General features: G+C 42.2%; 1 protein-coding gene across 2 annotated transcripts in view; it reads right to left on the reverse strand.

Annotated features, from left to right (window-relative positions):
* Positions 1-4,031: 4,031 nt before the first annotated feature.
* LOC128734896 (protein unzipped) overlaps positions 4,032-23,579 on the reverse strand; it is a 164,130-nt gene continuing 144,582 nt past the window's right edge. For both annotated transcript variants that reach the window (XM_053829292.1, XM_053829293.1), the window contains 7 exons: positions 17,141-17,445; positions 16,698-16,934; positions 16,187-16,324; positions 16,009-16,120; positions 15,751-15,947; positions 15,524-15,676; positions 4,032-7,429 (listed from right to left, as the gene is read on the reverse strand). In XM_053829292.1, the coding sequence (XP_053685267.1) occupies positions 7,025-7,429; positions 15,524-15,676; positions 15,751-15,947; positions 16,009-16,120; positions 16,187-16,324; positions 16,698-16,934; positions 17,141-17,410 (1,512 nt within the window). In that variant the 5' untranslated portion in view covers positions 17,411-17,445 and the 3' untranslated portion in view covers positions 4,032-7,024. The remainder of the gene's footprint in view (positions 7,430-15,523; positions 15,677-15,750; positions 15,948-16,008; positions 16,121-16,186; positions 16,325-16,697; positions 16,935-17,140; positions 17,446-23,579) is intronic.

The raw sequence follows: 23,579 nt of genomic DNA on the forward strand, positions 1-23,579 counted from the left end.
AGCTCTAAATCGGGTTTTCAGCATGTTGCGGCTGACGTCAAAGTCGAAGTAGGACACAAAACGGTTGAAGTTCCGTTGTAAGCCGGTTATAGTACCGAAAATACTGTAGTTAGTTCTCCGATGCGGTATATGCAAGAAGGAATTGTTCCGCGTTAAGCGAGACCGAGTTAAGATATCTAGTCTTCCTAGAATCCAAGGACAGTCAACCCGGGATGTCAGAACATCTGATACGAAGACGGCTCTAGTTACGTCCCGACGTGTTTGCAGGGTGTCCAAGTTGATTAACCTGCAGCGCTGTTCGCAGCTTGGTAGCCGGAACGGATCATTCTATGGTAACCTACGGAGGGCAAAGCGGATGAACCTCCGTTGCACCGAATCTATTCGACTAACGCCGTTTTGGTAATACGGGCTCCATACGGATGCGCAACACTCGAGGTTGGAGCGAACCAACGCTCAGAAGAGTGATTTCAAACAGTAAATATCGTTGAAGTTTTTAGCGATACGCATGATGAATCCCAGGTTTCTGCAGGCCTTGTCGACAACGAATGAAACATGCTGTTTGAAAGTCAATTTAGAGTCCAGCAGTACCCCAAGATCCTTGACGCAATCTACACGGCGTAAGGGTACGCTTGATAATACGCTTGGTATTCGAATATTATAGGGTTCAGCTTTCTCGAGAACGTTATCATTTCACATTTGTCGGGGTTTAGTACCAAGCGATTGTGTTTGCACCATCCAGCGAATATCAACAGTTGCTCCTGCAGTGCGAGAGTGCCCGATGAATCGTTAACTTTCGAAAACAGTTTCAGGTGGTCGGTGAACACAAGCCAAGGACCTTTGAGCATTAAGTTGACGTCGTTGAAATAAATAAGAAAGACCAACGGTCCGAGGTGGCTACCTTGTGGGACTCCAGAAAAAGCGATGAAAGCCGGTGAGGTGAAGCCATTGATAGACACGTTGATAGGACGGCTCGTCAGATACGATTCAAACCACTGAAGCAGCGGCCCTCCAATGCCCAGTTTGTTCAGTTTTGCAACGGCGATTTGATGATTTAGCTTGTCGAAGGCAGCGGAGAGGTCAGTGTAGATAACGTCCGTCTGGGATCGGCCGTCAAAGCAGTCCGCTACGTACGTAGTGAGCGTTAGTAGATTGGTAGACGTTGAGCGCTTCGGCATGAATCCGTGTTGCCCATCAGCGATGTATTGCTAGGCGAACGAGGAAATTGGCACGATCACAACGAGCTCGAAAAGTTTCGATAACGCACATAAGGCAGAGATACCTCTGTAATTGTCTATGTTTCTTTTGTTCCCCTTCTTATGAACTGGAAACATGTAAGCGGATCTCCAAGCAGAAGGAAATATGCCTGAGCTCATTGCCCTCAATTCCGCAGTGACCGGGCAGCCAAAGTAATAAAACTTTGTTTTGGCGGGAAAGGTTCCTCAATGCAGTGCTGCACTCCCAAACTAATTTGGACACGCATTTGGCGGACTTGAGTGCCAGTAGTGCTGCTTGGCTGTCCGTGAAGATACCGATTTCGCATTCGCACTTTCCTAATGAGATAGTTTCCCTGATGCCGGGTCCGTAGACTCCGGAGCCTGTGCAGGCCCCTATTTTTTAACCATCTGTAAAAAAGCAGATAGTTCCAGATGGAAGATCGGGCCCTCCATTATTCCACATTGAGCGATTTGTTTCAATCACCTCACATGGAACGTCCATATCGGACCTGGCTTCCATGCAGTCAGAAACTGAAGTTATTAAGGGTGTCAGATTAAACTCCTGAAGTATGCGAAGATGGTCGATTTGGTCACCTTCAAGTATAGTTTTACTGCTTTGCAACCGTAGTGCGCAGAGGTCTGCTTCCTTCTTCACATGAAGATGCAAAGGCAGTAAGCATAGCATTGCCTCCATGGCTGCAGTAGGTGTTGTACGCATGGCACTGGTAACTGTAAGACAAGCCAGGCGCTGAACTTTGTTTAGTTTGGCTTGGGCTATCACCTCATTCACCTTTGGCCGCCATACGACTGCAGCATAGTAGTATATGACCAACAGGCTAGTTGAGGTTTCAATCCCCAGGTTTTGCCAAACAGAGAACTGCATGCCCAGATAGCCAAAGTTGCTTTCTTAACAGCATAATTTAGGTGGGTAGCCCAGTTCAGTTTTTTATCGAGAATTATTCCGAGGTGTTTGACTTCATTACTGAAGCCCAATCTGACACCATTCAGTATAGGGGGAGTAATGGTATGTTTCCTTCGCCTAGTGAATGATATAACGACTGTTTTGGTGGGATTTACATTAAGTCCCTCTTGTGAGCACCATAACATGGTGGTGTTTAAAGCTCCTTGCAAGCGACTTGACAATACTGCATCAAACTTTCCTCTGACGATAAGTACAATGTCGTCGGCGTAAGCAATGGTCTCATAACCAAGCTGTGATAGCTTGTGAAGGAGTGCGTCGGTCACCAGTGCAGGGGGGAGAGAACTCCTCCCTGTGGACATCCTTTGATCACCGAAATCGTGACCAACGTATCTCCCAATGATGCTGTAATTTCTCTGCTAGAGAGCATTACTTGAATCCAGTTCATTGTAGTGTGGTTGATTCTCTTTTGACAGAGAGCCGTATTAATTGACGCGAAGGACGTGTTATCGAAAGCGCCTTCAATATCAGGAAAAGCACAAAGTGCTGTCTCTTGATATTTGAGCGATTTCTCAATTAACGTCACTAAGCAGTGCAGTGCGGTTTCCGTAGATTTACCGTGTTGGTATGCCTGTTGATTTACATGTAACGGAGAGTTTTTTAAAAACTCATTGCGGATATAGTTATCCGTGATTTTCTCCATCGGCTAAAGAAGCGTTGAAGTCGGAGTTACCGGTCTGAAAGCCTTAGGCATGGTTTTTTCTTTTTTGCCAGCCTTAAGTATGAACACCACCCTTACTTTACGCCGGTTCTCCGGGATATACTCCAAAGTGAAACTGGCTCGAAAGAGGTTGATGAGCTCAGCTCAGGACATTATAACACCGTCCGTGTAAGAAAATGGGTAGAATACCATCCGGACCTGGAGATTTCATTGGTTCAAAAGAGCTGAGTGCCTAATTGATCGAAGTCTCCGTAAACAATCGGCGTGCAAGTAGAACCGAGTCATTTGGCACATTGTGTAATGACCCATTCCGCTGCTGCCCGCCTATGTCTTGTCCAGTGGTCGCTGTTGAACCAGGGAAGTGCGTGTTCATTAGAACTTCCAGAGTTTCCCTGGTGGTAACAGTGAGACTCCCATCCTCATTTGAATGCTTTCGCAAAATTTAACTCGTGATTTTCTTTTGGCTTTGCTGAGCGCGTTGTATTTGGTGAGTAGTCTGTAGTCTGCCTAGTCTGCGCTCTGTAGTCTGCCTAGTTAGACGTAGTTTTGGCCCTGTTGAACAGACGCCTTGCCTTCCGACGGAGATTGCTAAGCGTTTCATTCCACCAGGGCAAAGAATAATCGTTGCCAGATTCAGAACACGGGTTAGAAACCTCACAGCAATCCAGGGCTATGCGCCAACAGATGCTACCGGCAGCAGAAAAAAGAGAATTTCTACAGCCAGCTGAACAGCGTGGTTGACAAAATTCCGAAAGGGGGCATCCAAATCCACTTGGGCAACTTTAATGCGAAGATTGGCTCAAACAACGCGGACCTTGAACGCGTCATGGGACGCCATGGCCTAGGAGACAAGAGCGGAAAAGGGGAACTGGTTACAGAATTCTGCGGTAATAACAATATGGTCATTGGTGGATCACTCTTTCCCCATAGACCAGCAAATAATTGGAATCCTCTAACGAGGCAGCAGCTAAATGACCTCGGCCAAGCCGACGACATTCGTCTCGATTCTCGATTCTCAAGGAAGCCATTTACGACCGTTAATATTTTACTGGTACTCAGGCTTGATATTTGTAGATCCTGGCTACTGGTGAAGTTTGGTGATAAACCCATGTAGTGATAATCACAAAACGGTTTCCCAAAAACCAAACTCCCGCTGCGATTCGATTTCTTTCTTCTTTATTGAGAATACTTTTGTCCATTTTGTATCGAGATACAGTGTTACAATTACAGTAATATACAATCAACAAATGCTGACGGTGTCCTGCTTCACCGCGCGTGCGCCTTCGCTTCTAAACATCATTATATTCACATTCTTGCGTTCGTTTTTTCGGCCTCCCATTTTCTACGCATCGCTCATCGCATTGCTGCATGCAGGTTGCCGTTTCCTAAGCTATATGCACTTAAATAAAAAAGAGCTTACATGTAGATATCATTCGCTTGTCCCGCACTGAAGTGCGCTCAATGCTAAAAAGACTTTCTAAACGCCGCCGGAGGGCTAGGATCTAACTATCACTGCTACTTTCGTAGTGTTGTGAATAGCTGTGCGATGCCAAAGTTCGGCCAGCCTTTGGCTGGGACACCAAAGCTACCAATTCCCATTCCTCCAGGTTTGTATTTTTAACTTCATCGCATTTGTGTTGTTACAGTTACATTCGATATATTATTCACTAGCTGGTAATAAATATGATTATAAAAATAGCCTTTTTGTCTTGTTTGTTGGTTTGTCTGGTTAAATTTTGTGTTATAGTTGGCCTTTAATGTTGCCATTTAATTTTTTTTTACGTTTGCCGCAATATATAAAGGACTTTTGGGGCTAGCATTGCGGGAAATGAAATAGACAGGGACAGCGTTAAGTGCACTGCATGCTGACTTCCGTTTCGTTTCAATAGCTTAAGTCTTTTCTTTAGAATTGCTCTTGGTATATTCATCAGTGGCATTTCGTTTCAACGTTTCGATTCCGTTTAATAACTACATTGTTTGCTTAGCCGGCCGTTGTTGTTAGCTTCGTTCCATTGTTTTTTTTTCCTGACAGGTAGCAGTGAGTACTGAATATTCGTTTTAAAATTTGATAGGCATACTATACATCTTCGATAAATAAGTGCAAGAATTCGGTAAGCACAGGCAAATGAAGGCAACATTGCGCTTTTGTAGTTCTTTTTTTGTTTTGTTTGGGTTTGTAAGAGAATGTTGATTATATTACGAAGTTAATTTGTATATTATCGGCCAAAAAGCACATATCGAAGCAAAATAAACATTTTGAATAAGAAGCGACGCACTAACGTCATAAACAGATCTTTTTTTTGTTTCAAAATAGTACTGCATAATACAACATTCTTTTAGCACATATTGTAGGACTTTTCTCTTTCCAACAACCAAATAGCAACTACTTCTGAACATCTGAACATATCCATCGTTTTCGTCAGCATTTTTACCAGTGAGTAGGTTTGTTTTTTGTCTAAACATTTGAAATTGTGTGTTTTTGGACAAGTTAGAGAAAGAAACAAATAGCACGGGCGCAAAAGTATGCGATTTGCGTATTATTTTTGTTTCCTAATGTGACGGTTTTGCTCTGTTTACGGATAGTATTATAATATTGATCACACACACAAGGCATTTATATGTTTTTGTCTTCAATTTAGTAATTATAAGAGATTGTTATTTATTGTTGGTGATTTTCATAATATTCACGTGTATATTTGGATAACTTTTCCTTTGCGTTTTGTCCGAGTTGTAGAGCGCTTAAGATTTAATTAAATTCATCATAATATCTATTATTATAAACAGTTTCTTGAACAATTCCGCTATCATTTGTTCTGTTTGTACTATTTACATCGCTTTCAATTGGAAATGAGGAAGCAGTTGATGCGGCAATTACGCAACAAGAGTGGTGAATATTTGGTGCAGATCTCTTGTGTGAGCCCCGCGGCAACAAAGAAAATAATAAATTCTTCATGCTTGAGAAAACTATTTACTTGCCAAATTAGAAGAGTTATACAAGTATTGAGAGGCTTTTCATTCTGGATTACCATTCAGCATTCAACTTATTTTTATTACACTTTGCAACACAATGTTTTTATTCAAATTCAATAACATTTTTGACATCATAATTATTTTGCCGTTCGTTTCCATACCAACCGTTGAAATTTCCGTCTAAAGTTTCATTTCTATCCAGAACACAAACCGCCTGTGAAATATTTCCGGGAAATATTGCACCAACCATTCGACCAACATCGCGCATCGGACCGAACTGAACAGTTGAGCCACTCATTTAGATATTAGCAAATTCAGAATGTTTTTCTTCAACGTTTTCCTTTCTTTTGGAAGCTTTTACTACTGGCAGTGTTTATCGAATATTGTTACCGGGAAGTTGATTTGAAATAAGTACTAAATTAACAGGTGCTATCCATACTTTTACCATTAGGCTAAATACTAGTGACTCAATAAAAACGTTGCTCCAACTGTTCAGTCAGCTTTCAAATCTTTCTGAAACTGCCACGATAGACAGACTACTAATTCCCTGCTTTTGTCTGCTCCTCTAAATGTGGTTTTATTGCATCTGGGGATTCTAAGTCAATGGAATGTTTGAATAGTGGGAAGCATAAACAGTGAGTGCACAGAGTTCACCTGAACTTGATTGAAATTATTTAAAATGATAACCTCGCTTGCGTCATTTGATTCATTGTTTCACTATGTTGAAAAGTATTCCTAAATTACAAACTATATGTACACGATAAACAAAGTTTTCTCTCACATTGACGCTTTTTCGCTCTGTTGTAACAGGCTTTTTCACTGGTTTCTATATTTTCAGGTTTACTTGCTAAGCTATAAAAACCTCCAATGGATAGCAGTTAATTTAATCTTTTTTTTCTAATTAAATAGAATGATATAAAGTTTGTTTATCACTATCTTAACTTAAACTGCTTGAACGTGTCCTTAGGGATCTAAAAACAAGAAGTGCGACGATGTTGTCAGCGCGGAAAATTGGTATCGAATGAGTGCAAGCTCAATTATCAGAACGAACCGAATTGATAAAAGCTTATCGCGTTATCCTTCTGCATGAAGGAAATGCCATACAGACAGATCTCAACCATTAAATCTACTTCGAAAGAGGAAAAACAAAAAATAGCATGGTAGAAAGCAACACATATTTAACACAGCGCTCGTAAAGCCCTACAGAACGTTCCGTAGTTTCGTTACCAGAATCGCTACCATCATCGCTATCGCCCCGAGGGACCACCGCAGTTTGGCGAAAGCCGTTGTCTGTCCGCCTTTGGCCGATCCGCCCACGCTGGACAGGCTTATGCTACTAGCGGGCTTGTCGATACTTCGGCTGCTGGCAGCCTCCTCCCGGCTGGTAGCCGACAGCGGATCGACTTCATTGTCGTCTTCGAAGCGGCTTCCGATGTCGAGCGGGGTGTTGCTAATTGGCACCGGTTCATTCGTGGTGGTCGCCTCCGTCGTCGAAGTGGTCGTAGTTGTAGTGGTGGTCGTGGTTGTCGGTACAAGCGTTCCGTTCTCCATCCAGTAGATCGGACTGAACTCGATCTTGACGTCTTCCATGTCTTTGCTCATTAGCTGAGGGGGGAAAGAAGAGAGAAATATAAAATGGTAGAATTTCGATCAATTAGTTACTCATATCGGATTCAAACTGATGTGTGAAATGATAGATGTGTAATAATTTTAGGAGGTTATTAGATAAGACAAGTTTCAGATCCCCAAAGGAGCTGAGCAAGTTGACACCGCATCGGGCGGTGGTCTTCGGTGATGTAAGCAAAATGTTTCATCAAGTTCTGATGGATCGTGCCGATTAGCATTGCCTAAGTTGAGTTAAGAATCTTAATGTAGAACGTTTCAGATCCTAGTGTCCAGATGCAGTGGATGCGGTCTGTAAAGGAACCTACGTGGACGACATGTTATACAGGTTTACAACGAAACGTACGGTTTATCTACGCTAAAGGAGGATTCCATGGTGGTGGAATCCATGGGTGAATATGGAATTGCCGCGAAAAGTCTTGACCAATGCGGAATTGGCAACCGAAAAGGTCTTGGGAACGTGGTGGGACACAGTCGGTGACAACTTTACATTCAGTACACCAAAAAAGTCAGAGATCTGGTGAATTAAAACAGGCTGGGACGAACCAATATCCGATGAACTATTTGCCAAATGGAAGGCATGGTTTGATGTACTGAATAAAGTTTGGTCTGTAACTTCGTCTTCACTGCAAACTAACGAAGTCCAGCTGCAGTTTTGCTCCCTTGAAATACGTTTCGGTTCCGCGACTAAACTTCAACTAGCAGTAATTTGAACGCGTAAAGGTACATTGAAGAAATGCATCGAGTTTCAGGGCGCAAACGGTTTTTCTGGGCTGACTCAAGGGATGTGCTGTGCTGGCCACGCTCAGATCATGGAATGTACAGCTATTTTATTGGGTCTAAGTTAGGTGAAGTTCCAGAGAAGACTGAGTTAACGGAGTGATTATGGGTACCGACGAAGTTGAATGCTGTAGATCAGGCAAGGAAGTGGCAAAAGATTCCTGATCTTTTACCATTAAATCGGTGGTTTCCTGTGGCCAGTGTAGCCCCTGTTGGATCACGGCTCAAAACACGAATGAAATGAAGCTATCGTTAAACATCCACGCTGTCCGTGATCCTCTCATTGAATTCGTCAAATACTCTAATTGGCAAAAGCATATTCGAGTAGTTGCTTGGGTGCTTCGGTTTCCGAGGAATATTAGGGCTAAATAACAGTACAGCCAACCTCGGTATTCTCGAGCAGATGGAGCTCTCCGGTGCAGATAACTTTATTTACCGGCACCGGCAAGCGTAGTTGAATGAATTCAGCGAAGAAATATCCTAACTACTTTCTGAAGGATCGACTGCGACTCCAAAAGATAGTCCAATGTACAAACTGTCACCCTTCCTGGAATACAGCGTACTGCCTATGCGTTGCAAAAAAATTGGTTACAAATTCATTTCCCCTGCTATTCTGCTGCCGAGAAAGCAATCAGTTACTACTTGCGTCGTACAAACGCTTCACGAAAGGTACCATCATCTGAATCATGAAACCACAGTTAACGAGTTGCGCCAAAAATATCGCCTCCAGAGGCTTCGTAGTATTTGCTACAAGATCCAGCAAGACTGTCCGGCTTGCAAGAATGCCAAAGCTAGTCCGTAATCTAGATAACACAAGATCGTAATTGAAAGCTCACATTAAATCGTTTGCATGTTAATTTTACATTGGAATTATATAATGATTAAAGTATGTCAAAACATGTTAAAAATGTTTCGTGTTCTACAAACCACGCAAGATAGAATTACGCATGGTTGTCAAAATTTTCGCATGTATATTGCCTCCAATTTGGTACTTATATGTTCTTATGTGGTATGAAATATAACATATTCGTTCAGATATGATTTCGAGTTGCAATCGAGATATACAAACCACTAGGAATCGCCCTTAATAGCAGATCTTCCGCCAGCAAGGTTTGCTGCATAAACCCGACCCTTTGTCTATGCGACAGAGATATACAGCGATCGTGGAACGTAATTTGTTGGTGCGGAACGAAAGCCGGTTAAAACTTTGTGCCTCAAGCTCAAAGACTTTCTTGCCTCCGAGCAGTCCCCATATGGAAGCTGGGAGAGATTGGTAAAATCTGTAAAGTAGATACTGTACCAGATAAAACTTACAAAACTACCCACAAAGTAAGCTCTCAGGAACGATCTGCTACAGGTTGAGAATACCATCAATTCACGCCTGCGTGGCCAATAGTTGTAAAATCTCGCCGTACTTGCCATCAATAAGTCGTCGCACGAAGTGGCAGCACCCGGTAAAGTCAATCTAGATTGGCGACGTAACGCTGGTCACAGATCTGGATCTACTAAAGAACTCATAGCCGAGGGGACTAGTTGTATACGTCAAACACGGTAAAAAGCGGCCAAATACTCAAAGCTATGGCGAAAACTGCATTCAACGTTCAACGTGTATATGCACAGATTGAATTTGCAACAAGAATTCGTGAATATAGATGGAAGTGGATCGGACACACCTTGGGGAAAGGAGCGAACATCTCGAGAAGTACTCGACTGGAATTCGCGAAGCGAGCGTATAAGAGGCAGATCTAGAGGCTCACGGCGACGCAGTTTAGCCAACGACATCCGGGCTGTAGATAAGAACCGGTCCTGGCGACAGGTAAAAGCCATGGCGGGCTACCATCGGCAGTGGAGATCTCACACATAAGTAAGTAAAGTAACAGATTGAATTTATTTATCATTAAAATTGGACTAGCAGAAGGAGGAAGGCAAAGTTTTATGCTTATTAATTTATGCTAGAATCTAAAAACGAAGCGAAGGGGCAAAAATATTGATCCTTGATCATGACAGAAAAGCTAATACTACGAGAGTGCTTAACTGCTGACGGGCTGGGACGAATGTATTCCCGCGTCATTCATCCTGGCGTACCGACTATAATACATCTGATTTTGAGCAAATCATGAGTTCTTCCCTCCGTGACGATTTATTAGCGACTGTATTGTTATCACGGCTCATCGATAACGCTTTACTTTCCTGCGCTTCGATTTAAAATTTGATTCTGTAGATTTTTGAACTGATCCAAAAGTTGTATACTGGTTGGATTAAGAAATCTCCGTATTGCCTAAAAGTCTTTGTCACTAATAAAAGGTTTACAGGCCATTTTCAGTGGTATCACATTCCGACAAATAAGAATCCTCCCGACTTCATGCACCCCAGCCTTGCAAGCTCGGAATTTACACTAGCACGATGTTTGTGAGAAGGTAATACCGATGCTATTCAAGACACCCATCGGAGTCAGCAAAGATTCTGTGTTTTCCAATGAAGGTTTGTCGAAAATGCGCTCCGAGGATAGCCTACCAGTAGCGAGCATAACTCGCCGGCGGCTGCGGATTTTTTACACAGGTTTCAAGTGTAGGTGGACAAATTCCATATGATAGTCCTTTTTCTCGGGTTATTCAACTGGTCGCTTAATAGCGTATAAAACTCTGCGCTGACGTAGAGATGCCAATACCGGGGGGTATTTTGAAAACCGGTTTTTCGGTATTAATAAATGCAATACCGGTAAAACCGGTAAAAAACCGGTAAAAGTTAATATTTGAAAACTGCATTTAAAAATTATAAGATTTGAAGAGAATTTTTCCATAATCAATGGTACTCAATTTTGTTAATTGAGCTAGTTCATTAAACTAATAATATTTAACAATGCGAAGAGCAATTACCGTGTCATCTTTTAAACGAGAACAAATTTTAATGGAAATCTTCCGGAGGCAGAGAATTTTCATTCGGTGTCCGCAGAGAAAGAAAGAACAATTCCTAGTGGTAAATTAGAAATGTGTCTAGGAAAACCTTGCAGAATTTTGTTTTCAAAACGTCCTTGAAGCCTTGAAGAATATTACAAAGTCATCCCGAATAGTGTAGTTAATTATAAAACGAATAAATTTAAATATACGAGCTGTCTCTGAAATTCTACCGATATAGTAACCCCAACAGCAGTCGTGCGGTACCTGCAAGGTGTTCCGAGAGTAGTTTTAGAGTTCGTAGTTCGTAAAGTTTGCAATTTTTCCGGTACAGCAATTAGACAGCAGCAGACTGGTTCTAGCACTGCGACAAAATCTTCTTTCTTCATGAATTCCTCATCGCATAAGTGAAGCGTATGGTTGCTTCTCAGATCGGACAGAAACGATCGAAGCGATGATAGATGCCCACAGAATTGTATCAGGCCTGCCAACAGGTTATTCTAACTGAGCATAAAGTTTTTTCTATTCCAGTTTGTCCTAGCAACCGAAAGAATTTCTTTTGCGTGTTGTGCTCTGACATTTCTCTAGAGTTGACAGAGTGTTTTCACTGAAGATTTTCTGAACAGCTTCACTGATATCGCACATTTCTTCTATTATGCAATATTTTTAATTATTTGGCGCATACAAGCAAGAAATCGGACCTACTTTGCTCTTCGCAAAACGCTACGATCAAGAAGCATACGCCGCCGTGTGAAGCAGTAGTTCTTTACGGACTTGAAGCTGTGACATCGCTGTTTGACCGGAAGATGCAACAGATGATATTTGGTGGAGTACAAACCGAAAGCAGAGAATGGCAGAAGCGCATAAATCACGAATTAAAGACATTGCTCGGGGGATTCATCGTACAGCTGACGAAAGTCGACAGGCTACAGTGGGATGGACACGTCGAAGATGCCGGAAGACAGTTCTCTTCATCGACCCCATCGGCACGAGGAACAGAGAGGCTCAACGTGTAAGATGGCTCGATCAAATTTGCGACTTCTGAGACAAATGGGAAATTGGCGACGAGTAGCCCATGGAGTGAAACGAGTTGAATGGAGACGACTACTTGAAAAACACGAGGCACTCTGGTTCTATGCTGGTAGCGGTGAGGTATTTCGGGATGTTTCCTTTGGAAGAACTACATAATTGAGTTATTATTTGTAGAACCTTCAATCATGAAACTAAGTTTACCCCATGCTTCGAAAGTTTTACCAGCGATTCAGGCTTCTTGAGTTATTATTTGATCATGCAAAAAAAAAATACCGAAAATACCGGTTTTTGATCGTGGAAAAACCGGTAATTCGGTATTGGAAAATAGCCCGGTAATACCGGTAAAACCGGTTTCGGTAAAACCGGTATAGCATCCCTAGCGCTGAGCCCTTTTGTGATGTCAACAAAGCGTCAGAGAGACCTCAAACAACAGTTCAACCTGACGAGACAGGCAATGTCGCACACTAAAACACAGGTAGAACCCCAAGCATAGCCGACACGTCTATGCCCAGATGCGGAGGTGTTCTGACCCTGCGCGGACTCCACGAACTGACTCTGGGATCTCTCTGTCAAAGGCCGGAATGTCATATCTATACTTATAAACATGGATTTCTGTATGTCTGTCCCTATATTCCTTATAGAATCGAAAACTATTGAACCGATCGGCGTGAAAATTTGCTTGTATGTAGGGGTTTTTGGCGCCAGGGAAGGTTCTCTCGATGGCAAAAGACCCCTCCCCCCACTAAGAGGGGGCTCCCACACAAATCTATTCCTGTAAAAATGGATTTCTGTCTGTCTGCCCGTGTGTTCCTTATAGAATCGAAAACTACTGAACCGATCGGCGTGAAAATTTGCATATAGGGGTTAGAGACCCCTCTCCCCATTAAGAGGGGGGCTCCCATACACATGAAATACAAAATTCCTCATAACTCGAGAACTAATCAAGCAAATGGAACCAAATTTAGCATGTAGATGTTTTTGGTAGGCAATTTTTTTTTTCTATGGTGAATTAAGACCCCTCCGCTCTTTAGGAGGAGAATAATGACCCCTCTCCCTTTTAAGAGGGGGGGGGGGGCTTTCATACAAATGAAATACAAATTTCCTCATAACTCGAGAACTAATTAATCAAATGGAACCATATTTGGCATGTGGGCGTTTTTAGAGTGTTCTACTTTACTGAGAGGAAAATTTGTATATTAAAATACCCATGAACTCCCCAGACACTTGCAAAACTCAAGATTGTGACAAAGGTTATCCGAGATTCACGATTTATGTACAACACAGTTTAATTTGTGGCAATACGAAGTTTGTCGGGTCAGCTAATTTTAAATAATGATGATGAGAAGAAAAACGATAGAGTTTGTAAATGTGCTTTGTCCTGGACATTTTTTACTACTGGAGCTGTAAAATGTAGTATAGTGAAGAAGTGGAGGATTCGTCAGCCTCGCCTAACATCGGTTCTCAACCGCGCGCCCGCCAACAATTTTCCAACACAAACAACCACAAATGAACCAATAGGAAAGACAAATTTTGGAGCATTAGTGGTTATCAACTTATCAGAACAAATTTAATCTTTCATCCCCCCAGCATTCATTCACTGTACCAAGATACAAAGTAAATTGAGCGCAGCACAACCTGGACGTTCGCGGTAGTCGGCAGAAGCTTTACAATATAGAGTCGTACCCGCCTACCAACCCTCGAGACCAAAGAGCTGGTGCAGTATTTATAACGAAAATCCGACGCCAAACCGCGAACCCCGAAAAACGACGGCTAGAAACACTATTATCACTGACGAACTGACATGACACTTAGAAGAAAATCTTTTAAAAACCATCGTCCTGCACATTTTGCTTGCACACTAGCACCCTCTGTTATGCATGTTGTGGAGTAGCTTGCATTTGCAGGGTTTCATGCAGTAGGGTTTTGTACATTTGAATGGTTTTATACTGAAAACTCAAAGCAACACTCGCGCGCCGCGGTGTGGCCATGTTTCGAAACATGCTTTTTTGAAAAATGAGTGGTTTTTGATTGGACGTTGGAATTATCGCGAGTGTCTCGTCTGTATATCTGTGCTATTATTGTGAATTAAATGTAATATAGTATAAGAATTGATCTAATTTTCCCATCTGCTACCTAAGCACCTCTATTATTACCCGTAATCATTGTAGGTTGCTCCTTCAGCATCCAAACCGGATTTGATATCACGCTTACATCCGCTTACTAACCCTAAGCCCCCGGCCGACCCAATCAATCCGACTTTTCTAGGTGATATTTGCGACAGCTGTGATAAATAGAGATGAACCCCAAAACTATTTATCTATTAATTATCAGAGATTCCCGTACTGGCCTTATTCTTAAACGGAATAAAAGCACTTTATGAACAACGCAGCAATCACATTTGGTAAATTTTTACCCCGAGTCCCACTTGAAATTACAAAAGTATTTTGACATACACCCACATTCAGAAGTAAACGTTACCGTTGTTCATTTACTGATTAGTTAAAAAGCCCTACAGCACAACAAGGTTCAGTTTTATCGTAGGGAAATTCCATATGATAGTCGTCATCAAATGTTTAATAGTAACCGAGGAATTCAGAGTAAAATGTTCTCTGATAAATAATGTCACTAATTTTGATGGCGTTCAAAATTAGCGTATGATACTGGTAGAAATGTTCAAGAAGTAGAGATTAATAAAATCACGGAATTTTGTTGTACACAAGGATTCGAATGGTTATTTATACTTCCACGGAGCCCTTACTTCGGGGGAGTTTGGGAGACAGGCGTGACACCAGTTAAGCATTATCTTACAAGAATGGTCGGAGATAGAAGGCTGCTTTACGAGCAACTTTGCACAGCCCTGACACAAATTGAAGCTGTGCTCAATTTACGTCCACTTGCACCCTGTTCGGATCACTGCAGTGACTTAAAAGCAATCACATCAGCGCATTTCCGAATTGTACGAGAAAGGCAAGTTATTGTTGAGCCTTCGTTCCAGAATCAACATTATTTCGCTGGAAATTAGTTCAAAATATGTTGTACCATTTCTGGAGACGCTGGGCAGTAAAGTATTTGCTTTAATGGCAGAACTAATCGAAACAGCTCAAGCATAAAGACATTGCTTTATTGCAGAGGTTGGGACTAGTAAAATTATGTCCAAAAATTCTCAGTTTAAAGTAAATATCATCCTGGGAATAACAAAGAAATAATTTAAAAAGTAGGTTGAAGACAGACTTCCTAGGGTTCAATTCATTCTCTATAGAACAGGCTACTTTATGTTGCAAAACTTGTAAATGATACAGTTAAGACACTTAATAAAATTGAAAATTGAATGAAGAAACCAAATATTATTCAAACACATAAAGCTACTCACATATCCAATAAGCTTCCTCATAACGGGGTCACTATTGTCGTCGTAGTATGCCTTAAGATTCGCATTGTACTGTGCTTCCATCTCTGTGTAATTACCCAGTAGTGTCACATTGATAGCCGTTCCCGGCTGCAGAATTGTGTTGATCGCTTTAGTCTGAAACGAAAACAAACTCATTAGCAGATGCTTTGCCACCGATTCACTATCTACTGTATGTACACGCAACCTACTTCAAATTTACGTTCGGTCAGTTCCACACCCCAGTACATGTCGACTGTTTGTTGCGTTCGGAAGTCGATTACTTTCGTAGGTACTCCGTTACCCACTCCCGGCTGTCGGCCATAGTAGGTTACCTTAGCGTAATCGTACGTTATCACCGTTTCCGCTTGGTTCGTGATATCTTCTTCGTTCGAGAGGATTGTTGATCCTACAAAACCAATTTAAAAACAGGTCAAATTAAGCAACCAGCATACTTTTTAGTATTTTACCTAGAACGATAGGATTCTTCTTAATGGAGGTCCTCAGTTTGCTTAGTTTTATATTTCTCAACTCGTACTGTACCGGTTCAATTTCAACCAGAATGTCTCCACGTTCGTGTTCCTGTTACGAATAATTGAAAGGGCGGATTAGTTGATTTCAAAGGATTGTATACAAGCGGTCACTTACGAAAGTATCGGGTGCTCCCGGCAGGGGAGCAAAAATACGTCCACCCAACTTTTCCAGCGGGTCGTAGTTACCCACAATGTAAGGATGGTGGTGACCGTGATGGTCCAATCTAAACCGCGCTACGTAGTAATCATCGACCTGCAAGCGAAAAAAAAAAAAGAATGGCAAGTTAAGCGGCGCTTCACGATAATAATATAGTTACAAAGTATGCTCCGCGGGGTACAATCACCAATTATCCTGTTTGCAACTTGTTGGTTTTAAATACAGCTTTCTCCTTAAAAATCAGTCCAAGATCAATTCGTTTACTTTACACATGCTACTGAAGGGCAGATTTCTCTGCATCCTTGATTCAAGTATTTATTATTCATTACATTGCTACGATTTCTTTTCAGGAAGGAATGATTTTCCTATATCATCGTCAATGACTATGAGTGTACCATCACTAACAGTCCTTGCGGCGAAGATACCATAACGGGGAACACCCAACCAGGCAGTAATCCAATCAACTCACCTTTCCATTACTGGCACTGACGGCTCCCGGGAACTTTTCCGCCAGATATCGGTCCCATGGTTTCCACTTGAGTTTGCCTCCGCCGCCTCGGTTTACCAGCAGCTCAAACGTTCGATGCCGCCGGATATCCGACTGCAGTGACGCCGTGCAGATGGTTGACGTGTCCTCCATGTGCGTCTGGCCGGCGCAGTAGATGCCGTCGATTTGTATTCGACACACATAGCTGGCGTGGCTCAGCTGTTGCAGAGGGGTTTGGAGAAAAGGAAACGGAATGCAGTATGTTTAATAGACATACGGTCAGTAACATAATTGCGAACGGTGGTTTGAATGATGTTTAATTCAATTAATACGCTGCTTTAGTGGCGAAACGCCGCGTTACCATGCAACGGGGCAAGCAGTTACATTTAATTAAAGTAAAAAGGAGCGCCGACGGCTGCGCCTACCTGTTCGCTATCCATCAGCTCCTTGGATCGAGGATGTTCCGCTGGGTTGTAGCTTGCGACCGCGAACTGCAGTTGTGATTTTTCACCGTTGAATTTTTCCCAGCTCAACGTGCTGGACGTTACGGTTTGGTCTTTGCTGAAGGCCTTGAAGACGCTGTTGCTTACCGCTATACTGCTTCCGATGGATATCAGTTGAATTAACAGCAGTGCCAGACTTACGGCAGGACAGTGGCCAATGAGCGACGGACAGGGTCGCCTCCGAGCCGCCATGGTGAATCCCGTGTTTCTCCGCTGTTCGAGTGAAGCTGAAAGAGCAGAAGAAAGGAGTTTTTTGTTAGTAAAAACTATATAAAACTTGTGCCATATAAATAAAGATAACTCATTTCATTCGAATCAATCTTTAATTCAAGCCCTTAAACGGTACAATCACCGTTAACAACTGAATAGTAGATTTTACTAATGAAATTTTCGTTCAACAAGAAGTGAATTATATCTCCTTTATAAAGCTGACAGTGAACGGCGGAAGAGGTAATTTCCTTCTTTTGTGTATATATGCTTGAAGAAGGTGCTCGGTTTGCGGTAGGTTTTCGCGAGGCGAGGAAATTGAAACACATTCTGTGCCACGATCTGCTGCCGCTCTGACTCGGATGTTGTGGTGGGCGGATGAGGTGAAATTCAATTTAAACTTTCGCACTGGAAAGAACAGAAACGAGTAACTTTGCGGCTTTGATACAAAGTAAATTTAATCGCTATGACAGTATGAATTATAAGGAATATTGAATTATACATTTATAATAGGATATTTTGCCAATAACCGATCCGCTGCAGATTGAGACCAAACTCATCATTTCAGACTGTTTTGTTACCTACAATACTTTCGAATATCGCAATTTAGTTCAGTACGCGTCGGCAGGTCAAACGTCTGCGCCATTCCGAATACATACGGCACAGTTATTCTCCGTTGGCCATGAATGTCAATGTTCAACTCTAGCAGCGCTATTTTAAAATTTACCCGCTTGCGCTAACGGTGATAAATGGCTGCAAACTTCTGCAATTTGTCGTAAACTAGCACACACCTATTTGGGTTTCGTTCGAGGACCGCTAGCTAGCCTCGGGCTGGATAGTCTCATATGCTCACTGGATTTGAAACTTGTTAGCAGGAGATGCCATTCGGGCAAAAAAAAAAAAATTGTCGGCACCAGCTTTGACAGCATTCTGGGCATATTTCATCTATGCAACATTACTCGTCCCCCTTTAACGCAATGTTGACCAGCGGTCGCCGCTGCTCGGTGAATGGTGAATGGCGCAAAAGTACGCAACTCGTTTGTCAAATGCACCCGTCGTCAACCGAACCGGTGGCCTCTATAGTCAATTGCACAATTTCCAGCGAGCAATTTCAGTACCGGGCGGCTGTTGCGAAAATGAAAGTTCTAACGGTTGACCGCATGACTGCACAGTTGAATTGCGTTTTTGGAACGATGCGCTTGATATGTTTTAATTGGTATGCTACATACGGATGCACACAGTACAATACATTATGTAAGGATCCAATTTATAGAAGTTAATCAATAATCTCGTTAGAGAAATTGACACGAGTTGCATGCAAGGCACTTAACTTGGTGCATTTATCTGTCAAATCTTTCAATCGACGTAGGCGTCTGCAACTGCGTCGATTCAGTTATTCAAGCTGGAAATTCAACAACTTATCTCCAAAAAAACAAAAAACATGAAAAAAGTCCAATACCATTTCCGCACCTATTTATAGCATCACCTTTGCCATACGGTCCCAGTTTGTCACGTGAGACAGGAATAGCAGCCGTTCGAGAAGAAAAAACTGCCGCCAAACGACGTCGTTGTCGTCGCCGTCGTCGTGGCCGGACTATTTCCGTGCGCTTGCTACCCCTTCCCATTGACAAATGTCTAGAGGTGGCTCTGGCTATACAACACTAGCGAGTCCCGCAGTGTCTGCCGCCCCGGCCTGCATGGCGACCGACGGCACACGATGACGACCGAGAGTGGCTGTTTATTTTCGTGGGCGAACACAGGACAGGACGTTTCGAAGCGGTGAAAAAAAGCACATGCAGACAGACTGTTGGGCGCCATCCGGAGCATTGGGCGACTGACTTGCAGTTATCTCTCAATGGACCTCGTACGTACGTACGTATGGGAAACGGTGGGTCGGTGGGAATCGTTTTAAAAAAGAGCATTATTAAGCTCTTTCCGATCGAGATTGACGGATGTGGGAGGTGGAGTTTGCTTTTTTTTGTGACAGAATTTTATCATTCCATTCAGTTGATGATTAAGATTCACACGAGCAAAGGCTTTTTGTGACGGTAAATTCATTGAATAATGCCTGCAGCGCCAACTAATGGGAGACTGCGAAACATATGGGAGAAAAAGGTTTGATTGTCACCGCGCGATGTGGCATTGTTTCTGGCTGTGCTTTGTTAGGCTGTTTATCTTCGTTCGCACATATAAGATTGCTGTTCCTTTAGCAATGATAAGTAATTTCCTAACCATGAAATAAAACGTGTAACCAGTTGGAATACTCTCACAAAAAGCACAAAAAACTAACATACTTTCATAATATTGATTAAGTTATACAAAAACAAAATTTGTTCGTGGTTTGAAGGGTAGTGAACGACATCCAAAAAAAGAAAATTGAATTTGTTCCGTGCTTCGGGCTGGTCCGGTTCGGTAGAACAAATTTTCAAAGTCGGATTTTAATCCAGTCCGATTCGGTTCTGTTCCGGTTCTGGCCCGGGAATCCGGTTAGATACTAAATTTCCTTCATACGGTTAACGTAGGACTATGTTAAGCAGATTTTTGCATCAAAAACTTGAAATACTTCCAAGTCAACTCTTCTTGTAAATATGGAGACCCTGAAAAGAACCGTTTGATTTGAATATAAGGGTGTTCATGTTTCAGGTTGCACACGGCCCTTCTTTTTGATCAACGGGTAGTGAATAAGCTTTGGGGAAAAATGTGTATGAGTAAATTTTAATTTTGAAAATCGATTATTAGTATTAACATTAATTTGCCAGCTATGCTGCTGCTGTTGCTGGTTAACGTTACGACCGTCCGTCAAAGCAATCGTCAACGAAAAAAATACTATGAGCTACGAGGCTGTTTTACTGGTAATTTAATCGCTATCATTTCCAGAAACCTACCAAAAATTGGAAAATCTTGCATGACCCACTTTCACGATGGCATCGAAGCGGAGCTTAATAAAACCCAGAACCAGAAAAGCTAGCCACTTGTCTATACCTGATTGTTATAATTAGGTATATATAACAGCTACCGAAGGATTGAAAAGATGAGGTTATCTATCCGATCTACAAAAAGGGCTTGAAAAGTTGGACTGTGAGAATTACCCGGCAATCACCGTTCTCAATGTCGTCAACAAATTACTGTCCCAAATCATTTTCCGCCGACTATTATCAACAGATTTGTGGGAATTTATCAAGCCGGCTTCGTTGAAAGATGATGAACAATGGATCAAATATTTACACTGCGACAGATGCTCCAAAAAGGCCGCGAGTATGGAATTCTCATACATTATTTGTTCGCTGACTACAAAGCTGCACAGGATACAATCTACCGAAAAGAGCTCTGGAAAATCATGCACGAGAACAACTTCTCCAGGAAGCTTATTCAGATGTCGGGTGGATTGTCGAGTTCATTCGAATCACACAGAAGGCTTCGTCAAGGTGATGGTCTCTCTTGCCTGCTATTGAACATAGCGCTACAAGGTACACGGTAACGGCGACAATGACATGAGCCATGAGATCTGGAAGCGTATTATCAGCAGAAGTCGTGCTTACTCTGGGCTTCATAAGCAATTGCGGTCGTACAGACTAAGCCCCCGTACAAGATGCTCCCTGTACAAGACGTTTATTACACCGGTAATGCTCAAGGAGTACTAGCGAGTACGCGGAGTTTTCGAAAGACGAGTGCTAAGAACGATCTTCGGCTGCGTACAGGATAACGGAGTATGAACCATGAACTCGCGCAGCTTTATGCGCACCCAGTATTCAAAAGGTGACAAATAAGGAATAATACGATGGACAGGGTATGTTGCAAGAATGCCGTATAACTACCCTGCAAAGATCGTGTTCGCATCAAATCCGGAAGGTACAAGTCGAAGAGGGGCGCAGTGAGTAAGATGGAGAGACCAGGTGGAGCAACCTTACTAGCACAGTTGTCACAAACTAGTTGTGGTAACTGAATTGTGACTAATTTCAGTTGTAATCCGGTTGCTTCAACTAAATGGACCAAAAGTGTGCTACTTGGGAAGATCTGGCGGAGACTATTTCAAGGAATTGGAGAGCGGTAACCCACAACCGAGTAAATTGGCAATTTTCTTTTTTTCCTGTATGGTCATCACTGCGACCAGTATCGTTGATCTATTGTGATATCGCCCGGGTGTTTCCTGTATAACCTGCACTGCATTTTTTTTTGCTAAACTGGCAATATTTTGTTCATCAGACTTTGTCTTAGGACGGCAAACCTACTAAGTAAGTTAGTAAGTAAGTAAGACGCGCTAACGACAAGTTATCTGAGAAGGTGAACCAATCTCGTAAAGGATACTGAATCCTGATATGTGCATAGACGAGAAGGGAAAACCGTTTTACCAACAAACGCAAGGTGGTCGACAGGTGAAAGTAGTATATTGATGTGCATTTCAATGGCGATATTACAGAAGGAGGCGGAACGGAATTAAACCTACACGTAGGTCTTGGTTCGTAGGGATGCCTACGAACGTTAACTGCGGTTCAGCTCTCGATTGAACAATCGAACAACTGAAGACTAATAGAGTCTCGCCGGAAATGGTCGACTGCCCGCAGAACTCTAAAAAATGGTAAGGAACCACGGTACTTCGCAGAATAATTTCCAAGGATTTGGGTGGAGGAGAAGCTACCGAAGACACGTGGATGGAAGGTGTGGTTTGTCCCATATAGGAAAAGGGTGATCGGTTCAAATGCTGTAATAACTGCAGCATTACGGTGAACAATGTCGCCTACAAGGGTGTTCTCCCAGATCTTGTCACGTTGTCTATCCACAATAGCAAAAGATTTTCCACACTTCGCAATCCTCCAGAAATGTCAGGAGCAGAACGTGCCCACGCATCATATTTTCGTGGATATCAAGGCAGTATAAGATACAGTAGAGCGCGAACAGCTAAGGCAGTTAATATACGGGGACGGTTTTCGGACAAATTGCCTCCAATATTCAAGCTGTGCGATCAGCTGCAAAATTCTACAGTGAGTGTTTGGAATGGTTTGGTAGGGGGAGTTAGATGGAGTGGATTGAGGATTGAGTCGTGTATAGAATTATAATTGAGTTGTAGTAGTTTCGAGGCGCGTAGCTAGCTTCGAGGTACGATGCTGGTCTAACAAGCCAGTCGTCGTATGTTCGAATCTCGGCTAGGCGGTGCTTGCTAGTTAGAGTCAGTAGGATTGTTGCACTGGCCCCGTAATTTTCCTGTACTCTAACAGCCGGCTGCGAAGTCTGTCGATAAAGAAGGGTAATGTCTAAAGACGGTATAAACCCATGGCTTTGCTTTGTAGTAGTTTTTTGGAAATGTGGTATGAACAACAATTATACCGATCAGTGGCGACTCGTGAGGGTTTAGCTTATCTGTTCAACCAGCAAAAAATACAAATCAAAATGCAACTTTTTACCTTTGTTATACTATATAACAAAGGTTTAGAAATTGGTCGAAAAACACGAAATTGATCCGAGGCCCGCAGGGCCGAATGACATATACCAATCGATAGAGCTCGACGAACTGAGCAATGTCTGTGTGTGTGTGTATGTGTGTATGTGTGTATGTGTGTATGTGTGTATGTGTGTATGTGTGTATGTGCAGCTCATTTTCTATCGCCTGTTTCTCGAAGATGGCTGAACCGATTTGATCGCTTTTACTTTTGTTTGAAAGGTATTATTGTCTAGTATATCACTATTGAATTGCTTTGCGGTCCGACGTTTCGTTTAAAAGTTATAAGCAAAAATGTGAAAACTACGTGACACGCGTTTCTCCTGAACTACGCAACCAATTTTAACAATCTTAGTACCAAACGAAAGATCTTGCTGTTACTAAACTTTTTACCAAGTTTTATTGAAAACGGACAAGCAGTTTAAAAGTTAGCCTTAAAAAACCATTTTTGATAAGGTTCAAATGATCGCCTGTTTCTCAGAGATGGCCAAACCGATTTATGCGCTATTAGTTTTATTTGGCAGGTAATATAGCCGGATAGATCACTATTGAATGGTTTTTGGATTGGACGTTTAATTTGAAAGTTATGAGCAATCGTATACACCACACCAAAATTAACAATAATTTATAATGATTTTAACCAAGATAATTTACCTAATTTCAATTATTTTAATATCAAACGAGAGGTTTTGACACTACGAATATATATACAAAATTTCA

Source organism: Sabethes cyaneus, chromosome 2 (assembly GCF_943734655.1).
Source record: "Sabethes cyaneus chromosome 2, idSabCyanKW18_F2, whole genome shotgun sequence".
Classification (NCBI taxonomy): Eukaryota; Metazoa; Arthropoda; class Insecta; order Diptera; family Culicidae; genus Sabethes; species Sabethes cyaneus.